The sequence below is a fragment of the Silene latifolia genome, chromosome 10 (genome assembly GCF_048544455.1).
Source record: "Silene latifolia isolate original U9 population chromosome 10, ASM4854445v1, whole genome shotgun sequence".
NCBI classification, from domain to species: Eukaryota; Viridiplantae; Streptophyta; class Magnoliopsida; order Caryophyllales; family Caryophyllaceae; genus Silene; species Silene latifolia.
This window is the reverse complement of record NC_133535.1, coordinates 39047794-39061394: the sequence shown is the minus strand read 5'-3', so window position 1 is coordinate 39061394 and position 13601 is coordinate 39047794. Positions and strand designations below refer to the sequence as shown.

General features: G+C 36.3%; 2 protein-coding genes across 5 annotated transcripts; one reads left to right on the top strand and one right to left on the bottom strand.

The window, feature by feature from the left end:
* Positions 1–235: 235 nt before the first annotated feature.
* On the top strand, positions 236–3197 carry LOC141605537 (uncharacterized). Its single transcript, XM_074424356.1, has 4 exons — positions 236–1041; positions 1767–1837; positions 2542–2746; positions 2843–3197. Exons 1-4 carry the CDS (start codon positions 946–948, stop codon positions 2972–2974), a joined length of 504 nt encoding a protein of 167 aa, XP_074280457.1. The 5' UTR covers positions 236–945; the 3' UTR covers positions 2975–3197.
* A 295-nt stretch (positions 3198–3492) lies between these two features.
* On the bottom strand, positions 3493–12680 carry LOC141605536 (putative protein phosphatase 2C 60). Of its 4 annotated transcripts, none has more exons than XM_074424351.1 (11): positions 12275–12680; positions 11586–11709; positions 9455–9518; positions 8243–8351; positions 7506–7659; positions 6649–6774; positions 6334–6457; positions 5249–5325; positions 4993–5045; positions 4668–4722; positions 3493–3897 (listed from the first exon to the last, which is right to left on the bottom strand). In XM_074424351.1, exons 2-11 carry the CDS (start codon positions 11700–11702, stop codon positions 3676–3678), a joined length of 1101 nt encoding a protein of 366 aa, XP_074280452.1. In that variant the 5' UTR covers positions 11703–11709; positions 12275–12680; the 3' UTR covers positions 3493–3675. The 4 variants fall into 4 exon arrangements, with proteins under 4 accessions (XP_074280452.1, XP_074280456.1, XP_074280453.1 ...); XM_074424355.1 differs by lacking the exon at positions 12275–12680 and adding an exon at positions 12213–12249; XM_074424352.1 differs by lacking the exon at positions 12275–12680 and adding an exon at positions 11949–12224.
* Between the last annotated feature and the right edge of the window lie 921 nt (positions 12681–13601).

Genomic DNA, 13601 nt, shown 5'->3' with positions numbered 1-13601 from the left:
CCTGAAATGAACTGAACCGAACTGAATTTATAGGATCTGAAGTGAACTGAAATTAAGTGACTTTAAGTCCAAAAGAATAGAGCCTTAGATTAATCAGTTGATTAGATTAGCATTTTCAAGCGAGTTTTATTGAATGATTTTCAAGCGAATTTCAATCGATTTTTTTTGGTCGGGTCATCTTTTGGAGGTAGAGCACAAAACCTCCCCATGAAACCAAGCATAAAGAATACCGCAAAACAGTCAGCCATTACCCAAATCACACAAATTTATCTTCTGCAAAAAGCAGCTCATCAAACCATGACAATAAATACCATATATCTCCAATTCTGATTTCTGACCTCACCATTCCAAAAACCCAAAAAAAATAGAAAGAGATTTGGACTTTGTTGAATTGTTGCTGTATGAAATCAGTAATAATGTCATCCATCCATCCATATTCCATACATACAAAGTTTATGTAGTTACCAGAAATACCCTTACCCCTTTCCTTGTTTCAGGTCTTACAACAATGCCAAAGTTCCATCTTCATCACCTCATTTTCCATACTTTACCTTGTTTCATGGGACCCTTTTTAGGTATTTCACTACCTTACTTCCTTTCAATCAATGTTTCCACAAGCATAAAGATTAAGTCTTTCAGTCTTCCCTTCTTCTCTCTCTATATTCTCCCCTTTTCAAAGCCACATACTTTTTTATTTCTCCTTATCTTTCTCTCTCTAGTTTTTCCCCCTTTTGATGCTCTTTCTTTATCTTACCAATTAATTAGGGTATTTTTGTAACTACCCAGATTGTATTTTCCCCCAATTAAGTTGCATTCTTTCTCTGTTTTCCCCAGTTCTTGAGTTTATCTGAAATTAGGGTTTGTGTTTTTTGATTGATTTGGGGAAATTGGGGGAGTTGGGTTGTTGGGTATTTGATCTGAGGTGAAAGGTGAAAAGGGTATTTCATGGATTCTCGTAGATTGAGTTGTGCTGTTGATGATGAGGCTAAACTCAAGGAGAAACATCAGGTTCTTTTGCAAGATTATTTTGTATTGCAAAAGGTTTGTTCTTTCTTTCTTTCTTTCTCATTGCTTGATACTTCCTTGGTCTCAATCATTTGTTTATGTTTGATTAAAATACCATTCGCAATGAATAAAAGGGGTAAGTAAATGATCGGGACAGACAAAGTATATTATTAGTGCTTGATTGTATTTTTTGTTTTGATCAATTGAATTTAATTAGGTATGAAGTTTTTTTTTTCCTTCTGCTTATACTTCAAAAGTATTTGATTTGATGTTTGATCTTGAGAAAGTTTCAATTGTTACAAAGGTTAATTTTATTTAGTTTTGTTCAACTGAGAAATTTGAAACGTGCTGTATTGGATTTCTTAAATTAATTGTTGTAGGATTTCAAGTGGTTTTGATTTTCATCTAGGTTAAGTAAATTTACTTATGTTCTTAGATTTGAAAGGCTTGTAATGATTTTGTTTGATTGATGATACTTGTTCATGTGTGGCAAGCCTGGAAAGTGGTAAAGCGACGTCCCTTACCCTCAATTTGCTAGAGCCATTGAGTACTGGTGTAATGTTGTAATGTTGCTGTTGTTCATTAAAATGTCGGTAAAGAAAACCAAATGTGTATCTATGATATGGTAACTAGTTGAATCTCTTGTAGAATTGAATTGTCTCCAGGATACAATTTGTGGGTGAAGTGTGTTTTTCTTATTCTATCAGTAATTGGAAAAGTTATGAGTGTTTTGTTTGTGATCAAAATGGTTGTTGTTACAGGAATGTGTTTTGAAGAAGAGAAAGCTGAAGGAAACCACGGAAAGGAAACAGACTCTTTTGGACGAAATAAGGTAATTAAGTCGTTGACACTAACGTTCATTTATCACGGTCATGTGAGGAATGATGTTATATGCTTTAGTTCTGTGTTATCCCGACTCTCCGACATGGGTGTCGTGTGTTAGGTTATTTTGTGCGAAATTTTCAATTTTTGGATCTAAAGGGGAAGTGTCGAAGAGTCAGTATCGTGTCGGACGCGATAGGTGTATGACACGTGAAGTGTGAGCTAAGTGTGAAGTGTTCGAGTAACATAGCTCTAGTTCTTGTGAGTGAGATGCTTCAGGTTCTCTTTCATGAACTTAACCTAGACTAGTGCTTAATCAGATGCTAATGTGGCCACCATTTCACTTTGTTTTTTTCTCTTCTTTTGGCCCCGAAAAGTTTAGGTAAAGAGGGTAGGTGGACTCCTCCGACTTAGTGGCATGCCACGTACCTCTATAAACTATGAAGGTTTAGCGTGGAATTTATGCATCTCGTACCAACAACGAGAAGATGTGAACTATTGGGAGTCAACTTTCTGACCTCTAGACACACATGAATATAACTCGGCTTTAGTGAATAGTGAACTTTGGCTTAACTTGAAGTTTCCAATTGTGTAACCATGTTGACATGTAGGTTGTTAAACACGGGTACTAGTAGTAATATGAAGAGTCTTAGTAGTAACGTAGTTGTTGATGAAGAAAACTGATTATTTCTTACTCTCTTTTCATGTTTCCAGATTCCTTAAACGCAGACGCAATCTGCTTATGAAGAAGCAATCACGAAAGTCAGAGCAACAGCAAGAAATCGTTCAATCACATATAGCTAGTGCAAAATACAACACAGAATCAAATAGAAGATACATGAATGGTAGTGCTAGTACTAGTACTAGTGGACAAGCATTCCAAAGTCATAGGCCGCCAATAGTGCCTCCAAGAAATTTGGTACTTTCTTCAGGCTTGTGGCCTTGTTTGATCAAATCGTTCACGCTGACATTAGTATAGGCCTGGTTTCTGAAGTTTTTGGTTATTGTAATGCAGGTCAGTGGAGTTAAGGAAGATGGAGCTTTTGCACCTTTAAAGTTGGGAAAGAAGGTGAAGAATTTGATTACAAATGGTAAACGGGCAGGAAAAAGGAAAATTTCTTGGCAAGACCAGCTTGTGAAGGTCTAAGTTTTATTCAAGAACGGAGTGATACTTAAATTTGTGCAGAAAAGGGTTCAATTGCCTGTGTAATAGCGTAACATGGTATAAAAATGCGGTATTGGTGGTGGATGTGCCGACAGTTGCAAAATCTCAGCATTGGGATGCTGCGCATGTAACATAGGTGTGGTCATAGTTTCAAAAACCTTTACAAAATACGCTAAATCTTAATTGATTTTTCATATTGCTTCTCTTTCTTATGATCTTTCTAAGCTACTACTAGCTTTGACAGTGATACCATTCCTTAAACCTATTTGGCTTCAGAGAAGCTTATTTTAGCTTCAAAGCTGCTTTGTGAGGAATGTGACAAAGCGACTGGCTTAACTATGATAAACAAGATCAGTTTTAAATCTTCCAGTTTGTCCGCTGTAATACCACCATTATATAACATATACGATTATTATGTTCATATGACAAGGTTGGGTCTTATTAGTGTTTTTGTGATCACAATCAGACCAATTACAGTGGTTAACAGGTGATTTCACATATTTTATACTCGGAAAAAAAAAAAAAGATTATGTACTAATTAACAACAATCTCTGTACATTTTGTAAAAGCTATAGTATTTTGTTGTGCATTTACAAAACTAACTTGAGAACAAACAGCAGAGAGTTAGAAAGATGAATATCCCAAATGTATCCTGGAAATAATAGAATGTCAATCTTGGTAAATTAGGTAGATTCCGTCAGTTCTGGCTCGTGCTTTGGTTCAGCTTCGCTTACTGGTTGAGGGGGTAGTGGCTCGTTGTCAGTAGTAGATAGAGTACCATTTTGGCTGGGTTTCTTAAATTGAACAATGATCATCGTCATGTTGTCACACCCTTCGCCACCAGCAGTAGAAGGGGCTAAACATCGGTCGAATACTCTCTCACAAACTGCCGAGAGCTTGGTTTCCTGCAATATATTTGGAATACAGCATTTCAATGACTTCAATCCCAAACTCAATCCATAAGCCAATTATTACTAGTCAAAAACAAATAAGTGGTCAAGTTTATTAGCTAAAAGTATCAACTCCACACCATGATTCCCCAAGACTACATTTTGCAACATTGTTTTCCTTTTCTCCTTTATTTTCACCTCTATTACACCTCCGTATGCCGTAAAAAGTACCCTTCCGTATGCCGTAAAAAGTACCCTTCATCTAAGTGAGTCTTGAGTAAATAACTTAAGTCAGCTGGTTTCTGAACACATAAAGCTCACACTTCTTGGAAGCTTTAGTATCAGAGTTCCTAATCGTTTACAAAATGGTTGACATTGAACTATTGAAGTGAAAGATATTATTGATGACCAGATAATGACAACAACAATATTACACCTCCGTATGCCGTAAAAAGCACATATCCGTCTATAACTAAAGACGGGCCAAATACAATACCACATTCCTAATAGGACAAGCAACAAGTGGGGTGGTGGGGGCCAAAAATGTCACCACTTTTAAGCTATTTGACCCGTCTTTAGCTATAGACGGTATATCCGTCTATAGCAAGACTAACTGTTTCACAAATTAAGGGAGGTGTTAGATGTATGAAACCTTAACCCTGTGTAAGAGACTGTTGATGGAAATTTGTGATGCGAACTGCATCGAATGAGACTACACACTTGAAAGAAAAAAGAAGGCGCATCCATTTTAGTGAGACCAAAGGGAGTTGGCTCAAACCACTTACCATTCTTAGTTGTTCACGAACGAAATCAACAAGTTGCTGGCTCGACATGCAGTCCCTTCGCACAATAAAAAGAGATATTAGCCTACGGCTGGACGAGTAGCAAGAGGAAATGAACACGTAGCAGAAAGAGTACAAACAAACAAAGATCGCAAAATTTGCTGCGTATTCATGCAAAAGAAACATATATGAGTTTGAAATAGGGAGTTCATCAAGAATAGATGACAATTTTGACAAAAAAACAGGTCTACTGACTCTTTAAAAAAAATATATTATTTGCAATCCTAGATCATGAAGTTAACTGGGAAATGGGGCGCATAGTGCTTACCATATGCCATCACAAGCTAGCACGAGAAAATCATCATCTTCACAAAGTTCAATCTGTACAAGGAAAAAAAAAAAGCATATTGTTGCAAGTAAACAGCTTAAATCTTACAAGTAAAAACAAGTAGAAAAATAATGAGTGACAACGAGGAGGCAAAAACATGACAATACAATTAATAAACCAATTATAGTGAAAATGCAGTCGTATTGATAACCTAAATATACATATATATTCTAAAATAGAAAATTGAGATACGAACCGTATTTATGTCTGGGTTTGCTGTAACAATTTGATTTTCAACAGGTAGAAATTTATTCTGCTTGAATTCCATATCACCTGTCCAAGGCAAAGATTGTGGTTAACCACTTGTACTGAAACATTCATTTTTGTGACTAGGGAATCAGAAGCACATATAAGTATTAACTTATTGAAAAGCTACTTTATATTTGGGAACCAACGAGTGAAGCTCTCAACAAAATCAATTACTCACTACTGCAATTGTTAGTCACTTGTTCATCAGTTCTAGTGTCACTCCTATTATAAACATTGCACTGACTGATGATCGTAGATGTAACTAAAGAAGCACCCGAAAAAACGTTTGATAGTGTGGACAACTGGACACAACATTTTTTTTTCATGGTGTTTTTGACAGGGTATGCTAATCTTAAGATATGCTGAAATATTGTCAAAAATACAAGTAGATTACTATTTCTAAATCCAGAAAAGACTGTTTTCACCAATCCCTAAATTGGATTTTAGTGAGGGTAAAGGGATGAACAGCCCATCCTCCTACTACCAAGTTGTAGATTGGATTGAATAATGCCACAATCAGGCCACATCACCTCCCTACGTGATAAGTCGACAAGACATCTGTAGGTACTATCTAAACCCCAGACCCCGTAGCTCACATTAATCTTTTAATAATAAAAACTCTTGTTCCCATATTATTTTCCTACCTATATATGTTTAATACAGAGTATTGTTGTTATTTCATATTTTTCAAATTTTTCTATGGTTTATAGATATATCCAGACAATAAGTTAAAACTTGTACAGAAAAGGGCGGAGAAAAAAAAAAAGAATTGAACAGTTAGTATTTCTGCTCTTTTAAACTCGAACACTAACTTCACGTAACTTCAATTCAATTTAATCCACTCATGGACAAAAGTCGGTCGACAGAAGTAAACTGACCAGATCAGTCAGATGAAAAGAATAGAAGTTTACTACAAGCTCAGGAACCAAAGAACAAAAAACGCTTAGCTAAATTGTGTCTCAGGTCACTAGGTCAGTACAAAAGTGGATCACAGATACTGTAACCAAACAGGAAGAAGAAAAAAAAAACTACCTATAGCTCTTGTAAGATTTAGACTTCCGTTAACCCTTCCGGCATGTATAAACCCTCCAGCTTTTAATATCCTGTCTCTTTCAGCCTCTAATTCAGGTTTATGATCCCTAGATAGATTATAAGCCTGCATAGAGAGAAGAACGAAATTACTTGACACAATTGAGGGAATATAAGTTGTGGCCGCAATAAACTACCATGTCCCTGGAACTAAGGAACAAGTTGCTTGAGTTGTTGGACCTAAAAGGCTGAAACGCTATTTAGCAAGGAGCGAAGATATTAGTCTCTCTTCTAAATGCTTACTATACAAGAACATACCTGGCCCTTTCTTGAGATCACACAGCGAGAATCACCAGCATTAGCGACAAGAAGTTGGTTGCCTCTTATAAGTGAGACACAGGCAGTGCTTCCACAAGTAGGACCCGCAAAATCCGAGTGAGGCCCCTGGGATATACAGTACCAACACCACCATTAAGAACATCATTATCATAGAAGATACTGCGATATGATAGCCTTTGCACAGTATATCCGAAAGCCATGGATTTTAATATCAGGATTTGGTTTATTGAAGAAGTACGGTAAGCACACATCATGTTACTTTACTGCATTAGTAGAAGATAGTAGAAATACCACACCAAAGAACATCTTTCTTACTATCAGGAAAAGAAGATGTAATAATCACAACAAAAGCTTTGCATACAGTTCATATGGATTTTGATTTAATCAAATTTTCTGCAAAAGCTTCCCAAATGCACATCATTCTAATTCTTCTGCATTTAGCTTCTCGTTTTTGGTAACCATGAACCATCCAGAAGTTGAGAGGGGGAATGAGTTGTAATATAAAAAATAAAAAGCAGGTAGAAAAATGCATCCAGATTCCACAGACATTAATTATGGATTGTCAAGATTATAAATTAGATTGTCCAAAAGCTAAATGACACCTGGAAAAGATGAGACATGCTCTAGTTGAAGTGCACATAATTATAAAACCGAGCTCATAAGAATCGTGAACCAGAACGCCAATTTGAAATGCTCATAACCAGATCTAAACCCTTTTTCTAAAAGTCAGTAAACATATGAGTAAAAGCCACATCAAGGAGGGGTAATACGAAGGGGGTAGAAAAACCGGAGAAAAGATTTACATATAGGCAAATATTTAATTCACAAATACCCACATCCTCAAAAGCCCAATTATCGTCATGTTCACTCCCTTCAGCACTCCTTGGTGACCAAATGAGTCCCTCAATCATACCACTAAACTTGTTAATCTTATCACCAAGAATGGCTAACTCTCTCCACCCTCTTTGTCCACGCATCATCTCATCCATTCTGCAGAAGTTCACATTATCAATTGATAAATTACTACAATAGATACTTTAATTAAGATAATAAAAGGAAATAATAGATTGAGAAACAAAATTCGCAGTCATTAGCAGCCATATAAGACAACAGAGAAGAAGATGATTTCCTGAGAGGCCCAGATTTCATAAATGTACTGTATTCATTTAAAAGTGAGCCATAACAACTCCTTAGAAGAAAATGCATAATTATGTTTGAACTAAACAGTTCCAGGCATCTTCTCCAAATGAAGAAGATGATGAGCACCCTATCCCTAATCCTCAATTTTTTCACAAATACATGAAATATATGCAAATACACATGACTTATCAATATCAGTTGACACTGGCCCTATCAATATTATATACCATTCTATTCAATCTAAGATTCATGAACTGAATAAATGACTAATCTACAGTTATGAACTTATGATGCATTACGCTAATTCTCTTTAATCAACAGTACATGTCCATATATGATGCAGCAAATGTATGACACAAACATGCGAATATGCTAGAATTCAAAGCCTGGCATCTAGTAAAACAAGATCAGACCATTTATCAATGCATTGTACCTGAAGAAAGCTTTTTCGAGAGCTGTTGCTAAGTCTCCAGCAGAATAAGCTTCACTTTTAATCACTTGTTGATGAAGGAACTTAGCACAGAACTTGGAAACTACTTTACCTAGAAAATTAGAAGACTGTGATGAGTACATATGCAAAATCATTACAACGACGAAGACTAGCCAATAGACTATTCTTCGAGTTCTACAACCAATGTGGGAAAACACAACAATCCACACATGCCACAATCTACCATATTTTGAACAAACACTTCTCTGTCTTCATATTGCTCATGTGCCCGCTTCAAATGCTAGGTCATGTGGACAATTTATTTTGTACCAAAAACATGGGACCATTTTTCATAAAACAGTGTCCGATAATTGAACACACACACATGCTGGATACTTAACCAAGTCTAACAGAGTTAAAAAGCAGTGTCGTATATACAGAGCGCCAAACCATCCAACATAACATGTATGAGATTGGAAACATAACACTCAACTGTTGCAAAATAACCATGCACAAATGCAGACTAACTAGGCGACAGTACAACTGAAATCTAAGACATGCATTTCCTGACACACTCAGCAGATAGTTTCATCCTCCTAATGCAAAAAAATGAGCAGGCCAAAGAAACAACATGGTGACTTTGGTTGCATACGTCAATCAACTCACCAAGTCATCAGCCCACACAACACCGGAACACAACTTTTGAAATGATATACTCCGTACTATTTTCCCATCTTCTTGTCTTGTAATAAACAGAGTTCTTTTTATGATTATCATACCATATTTAGTATATTTTATGATGAATATTCAAGGAAAATGGGAGTACAGACTACAGAGTTACAGACACATGATACTCGCAGTTGCAAATCTGGTAGATGAACACATTGACCCATCACACAACTTGCAATCAAATCTAAACTAATTAAAAAAATTGCTCACATTGGAAGACACAGATGCAATTTACAAGTGGATCTTTTCACCCGAGCGATTAAATTACTATAAGATATGTTGAAAAAGCTGGATCATAGATTGACCCAAACAATACAAATTCACCTACCTTCTCCACATTAAGTGAAAAAAATACAAAATTAAAAGGGAGCAATTAGTATTATTTTTTTTAACATTTCTCATGCCAGTGATGTCAATGTTCATTACCTAATACGAACTACAAATAGAGCTCTTACGCATGAAATGTACTGTATTTTCAGTGCTTACCTCCATGACCATCATATACTCCAAAGAAGGAAGTTGAAGCATCAAGATCAGGGAAGGCAGCATGCTACCAAAGCAACAAACTCAGTTAAGAAAAGTTTAATCTGAATCAATCGATAAAATCATATATGAACATCTAAAAAGAGTACATCACAAAATTCAAAAACTGAGTTATGCCGATTGAGAATTTAAATCTAAGAATCAAAAGTATGCAGTGGAAGTGTGGAACACATAATTACCACAAAACAGTAAATCTTTCAAAAGTTAAAGCACGCATCAAAATGAAGTGCCAATTCGTCTTGGGGAGTTGAGCGCAAGGAAGTGGGCAACAAGCTGAAGAAAAGGGCATCCATATTTTATGTCAATATTTGCCATTACCAAGACAAAGGTTAGGCATACATAAAAAGACATGTGTATGAAAAACATCAACAGCTCGTAATCTTTTACCTATAGCTAACAAGTATAGGATCCTTTTTCGTCTAGAAAACCATCGAATTATATACAGCTTGAATGTCAGCTCTATGACAGTAATTATCCATCAATATTGTCGTGCCCATGCTCCAGAAATATTTAAGAGTACATCCTAAAGATCGTCTGTGTGAACAGTAATAGGATTAATGTAATTAATCTTGTATAAATTTAGTCACAACTTGTTAGCATATTGTCAAGAACTACTTAGCATATTCTTAGGGAATACTTGCCACAATTATAGCCTAATTATATGTTGTAACATTGTACATATTGCCAATCAAGGAATATCACAAAGGCACAAACCAACGGTTCAATCATTTCGTAGTATCAGAGCTATGTAATTAATCCTATGAATCAGTCCATCATAATTTACAGCAGTCGGAGTTATGTACAACAAAAACTACAAAGCTTTAGGCCCAAAGGAACTTGGCATTATATATGTCGAAGACATGAGCTGTAGATAGGAATATTGGCAACGAAAAAAGAAACAAAGAAGGACAACGGAAAGAAAAAAGAGAACAAAACAGAAAGCAATTGAAAAGGGAAGCAATAAAGGTGATTTGGTGACGAGAAAAATACATAATTAACCCTGTTGTCCACAAGGTCCTATCCCTCCACTTCCACTCGACTCTATCCCTCCACAAGGTGATTTGGCACCCCTATCCATGTCTTCTTAGGTCTCATTTTATCCTTGAAAATCATCATTTCCCCATCCTTAACTTGACCTATTCGATGCATTGATTGGTCTAGTTTCACATCTTTAAACCAATGCAAGCGAGTCTCCTGCATCTTATCTTTAATAAGCACAATTCTATCTTCCTAACTACCTCTTTTCATGCGCGATCCTGTTTTCTTTCTGACAAGTGATAAACGGATTATATCGACGAGACACTAAGGAGTGACGCTCATTTACAAAAAAAAAAAAGGTCAAATAGCAATAAGCAAAGGACAGAAGTCCACTTACAAAAGAACATAACTGAAAGTATATCAATTAATCCCCTTGAACTATCATGTATAATTTTATCTGTAAAAGAACGCAACAGCAGATGTGCTGACTGTGGAGGATGAATCCATTGGCAACTGGCAAAGTACTTAGACGGAGAGGAATCAACCATCTAGATCCTTCCCAATATGCCCACACATCGAATGCATACTCACAAGTCACAAGATACGCATTTCCACGGCACCCATCCTTCTTAGCTATCCTCTAAGACTGTTGAAACTTAAATGTACAGTAGAGTCTGTCATAGATTTTCTGCATTTGTAAACTACAGTCTTATTGTTTCCATTTTGTATGGAGCCAAAGAGTCATTACTATTTGGTTTCGGATAATGATGGAATAAAGCAAAATGGCTCACTAAAGTGACTAAGCTTCTTTCTTTTGTGAAGTACTCGTCATTCAATGTAGTTTCGACGCAATTTTCTTCTTGGGTCATTCGGAAACAGTCTCTTTGTGTTGCCATTTGCTAACACAAGGGTAAGACTGAGCAATTGAGGCAAGATTTCAGAACATAAGTTAATCATCATTTCTCGACTATCTAATGAGGCATACATATCACAATTTTCACCAACGCAGCAAGTTCATTGTAATAACAAATTGCTTCCCAGATTTTTTTCAAAGCAACGACTACAAAGCTGATAAACAAAGAGAGAGGTTACTCACAGCATCTTCCATTGTAGAGCGCCAACCTTGCATAGAAGATAGCCCATATCTAACCCTGCTGTTTTCACCATCCTCAGAAAATTTCTCGGTCTTAGGCGTACTCAAGTATACCCCCATCTTTTGGCTGAAATCAGTCAAACAAACAAACTCTCATTTACCTCAAATCACTGAAACCGATAACACAACATTCTAATATGGATCATAATTCATAAAGTATTTAAATACAGATCACCTAGCTTCCTAACATGGCCAAAGCACAGTAAACTGAATATACTCCCTCCTTCTCATAAATACCTTCCACATTTTACTATTTGCTTGTTAAAGAAATAACTACTACTCCCTCTGTCCCGGTCATTTGCTTACCTATTCCATTCCGGTATTTTGGAAGGTATTTGAGAAATATAAAGTGCAGAATGTTATATCAGTAAACAAATTCAGAAAAGCATGAATCTTTACAACACCAATTTGAATAATTCGTAATGAAATCCCAGATCAAAGGAACACAATTTTAAACTGCTCCAAGCATAATCAAGACTTGGCATACGAAATTGAGAAATGGGTAACTTTTTAAAGTAAACAGAAAGCAGTAAATGAAAGCCAACATTAAATTAAGCAATAAAAGTATACTAAGAAAGAGATGAAGATGGAACTATGGAAGAGTTGAGTGATAGCAGTAGTACTACTTTAACCTGAGTTTTTAGCCTTGACCAAAAATGCTGATCAAAGAATGCAAAAATGTTCAAGGGGAAGGTCCACTATGAGAATTTTACTATTTTAATACAGAGTAATAATTGGCTGAGATTTTGTTGGTTAGTAGTAGTAACTACGGAGTAGTAAGATATTTGATGAAAATGGTATTCAAAATTCAATACCAATTATTATGATTGAAAATTGAGACAAGACATGTAAATAGTTGATAAGAGTCCAAGGAGAGATGATCAAATGGGATGTGTAAAGTTGCATCTAAAGTTGGAGTTCATGTCTGTTTGCTGGATTGATAAAGGAAGTGGTACGATTGAGATTTTTGAGAATGATGTGTGAGATTCAGAGATGATCATAGACTTGATTCACCAAAACTGCTTCCACCTGTGATTATTAAACACGAATCAATTAAATAAGGCTCGTTTAAAATCGTCTGTTAGATACCAATTGCATAATTTTAGTGTCATCAAAAATTCATACATAGTGTATATCAAAGGTAGGCAGGTAGCAGTTGCGAGTTTCTTTGTTAAAAAAAAAAAAAAAAAAACCGACTTGATCAACCTCTCAAGTCTCACCCGGGCCATGGCTGTCTTTGATGGATCCTCATATGTTAAATGTTTTGGATGTTAAAAAAAAATTACGGAAATTTAAATTGAAAAATTATTATTTTGATTTGATCTGGTTTAATTAGAGTCGGAGAATTTCAAACCAAAAAACCCAATCATATACTCCTCATCTCAATTCCACCACTCCTCTACCAAAATTGGCTTGTGTGAGTGGTAAGGGCTTTCATCTCTTAAACAAATAATTATGGGTTCGATTCCTAACTCTTGCGAATGAAAAGGCCAAATTTGGGTGATGTCTACCCATTAAATTGCCTTCAGTACCCCGAAAGAAATTGCTCCAACTGTCGGTAGGGATACTCCTAGTCAACACCCAAAAAAATTCCACCACTCCTCTCACATCACCACCCATAACAGCCAAGCCTATCCCTACCTTCGACATTACCCTTTCCAACGACATCACTGTTGTTAAATCCGTTTGCATATAACTTTAGGGGTTCGAGACTCATAGCCACGTCTAAGGCCGGTTCTAAAGAAGATCGACCTTGAACCGGCTCTTACTCGAATTAGGCCGCACCCACAGCACACAAGTCTAGTTTTGTCCCAACGTATTTTTTTAAATTCTGAGCGAGCAAGTGGTGGGCCGGACTTGGGGTCATGGACCCAAACCCATCTCATCAAAGACACGTTCATAATGGAAACATCGGCGCAAATCCATATACTACTACTAAGTAGGGATGGCAACGGGTAG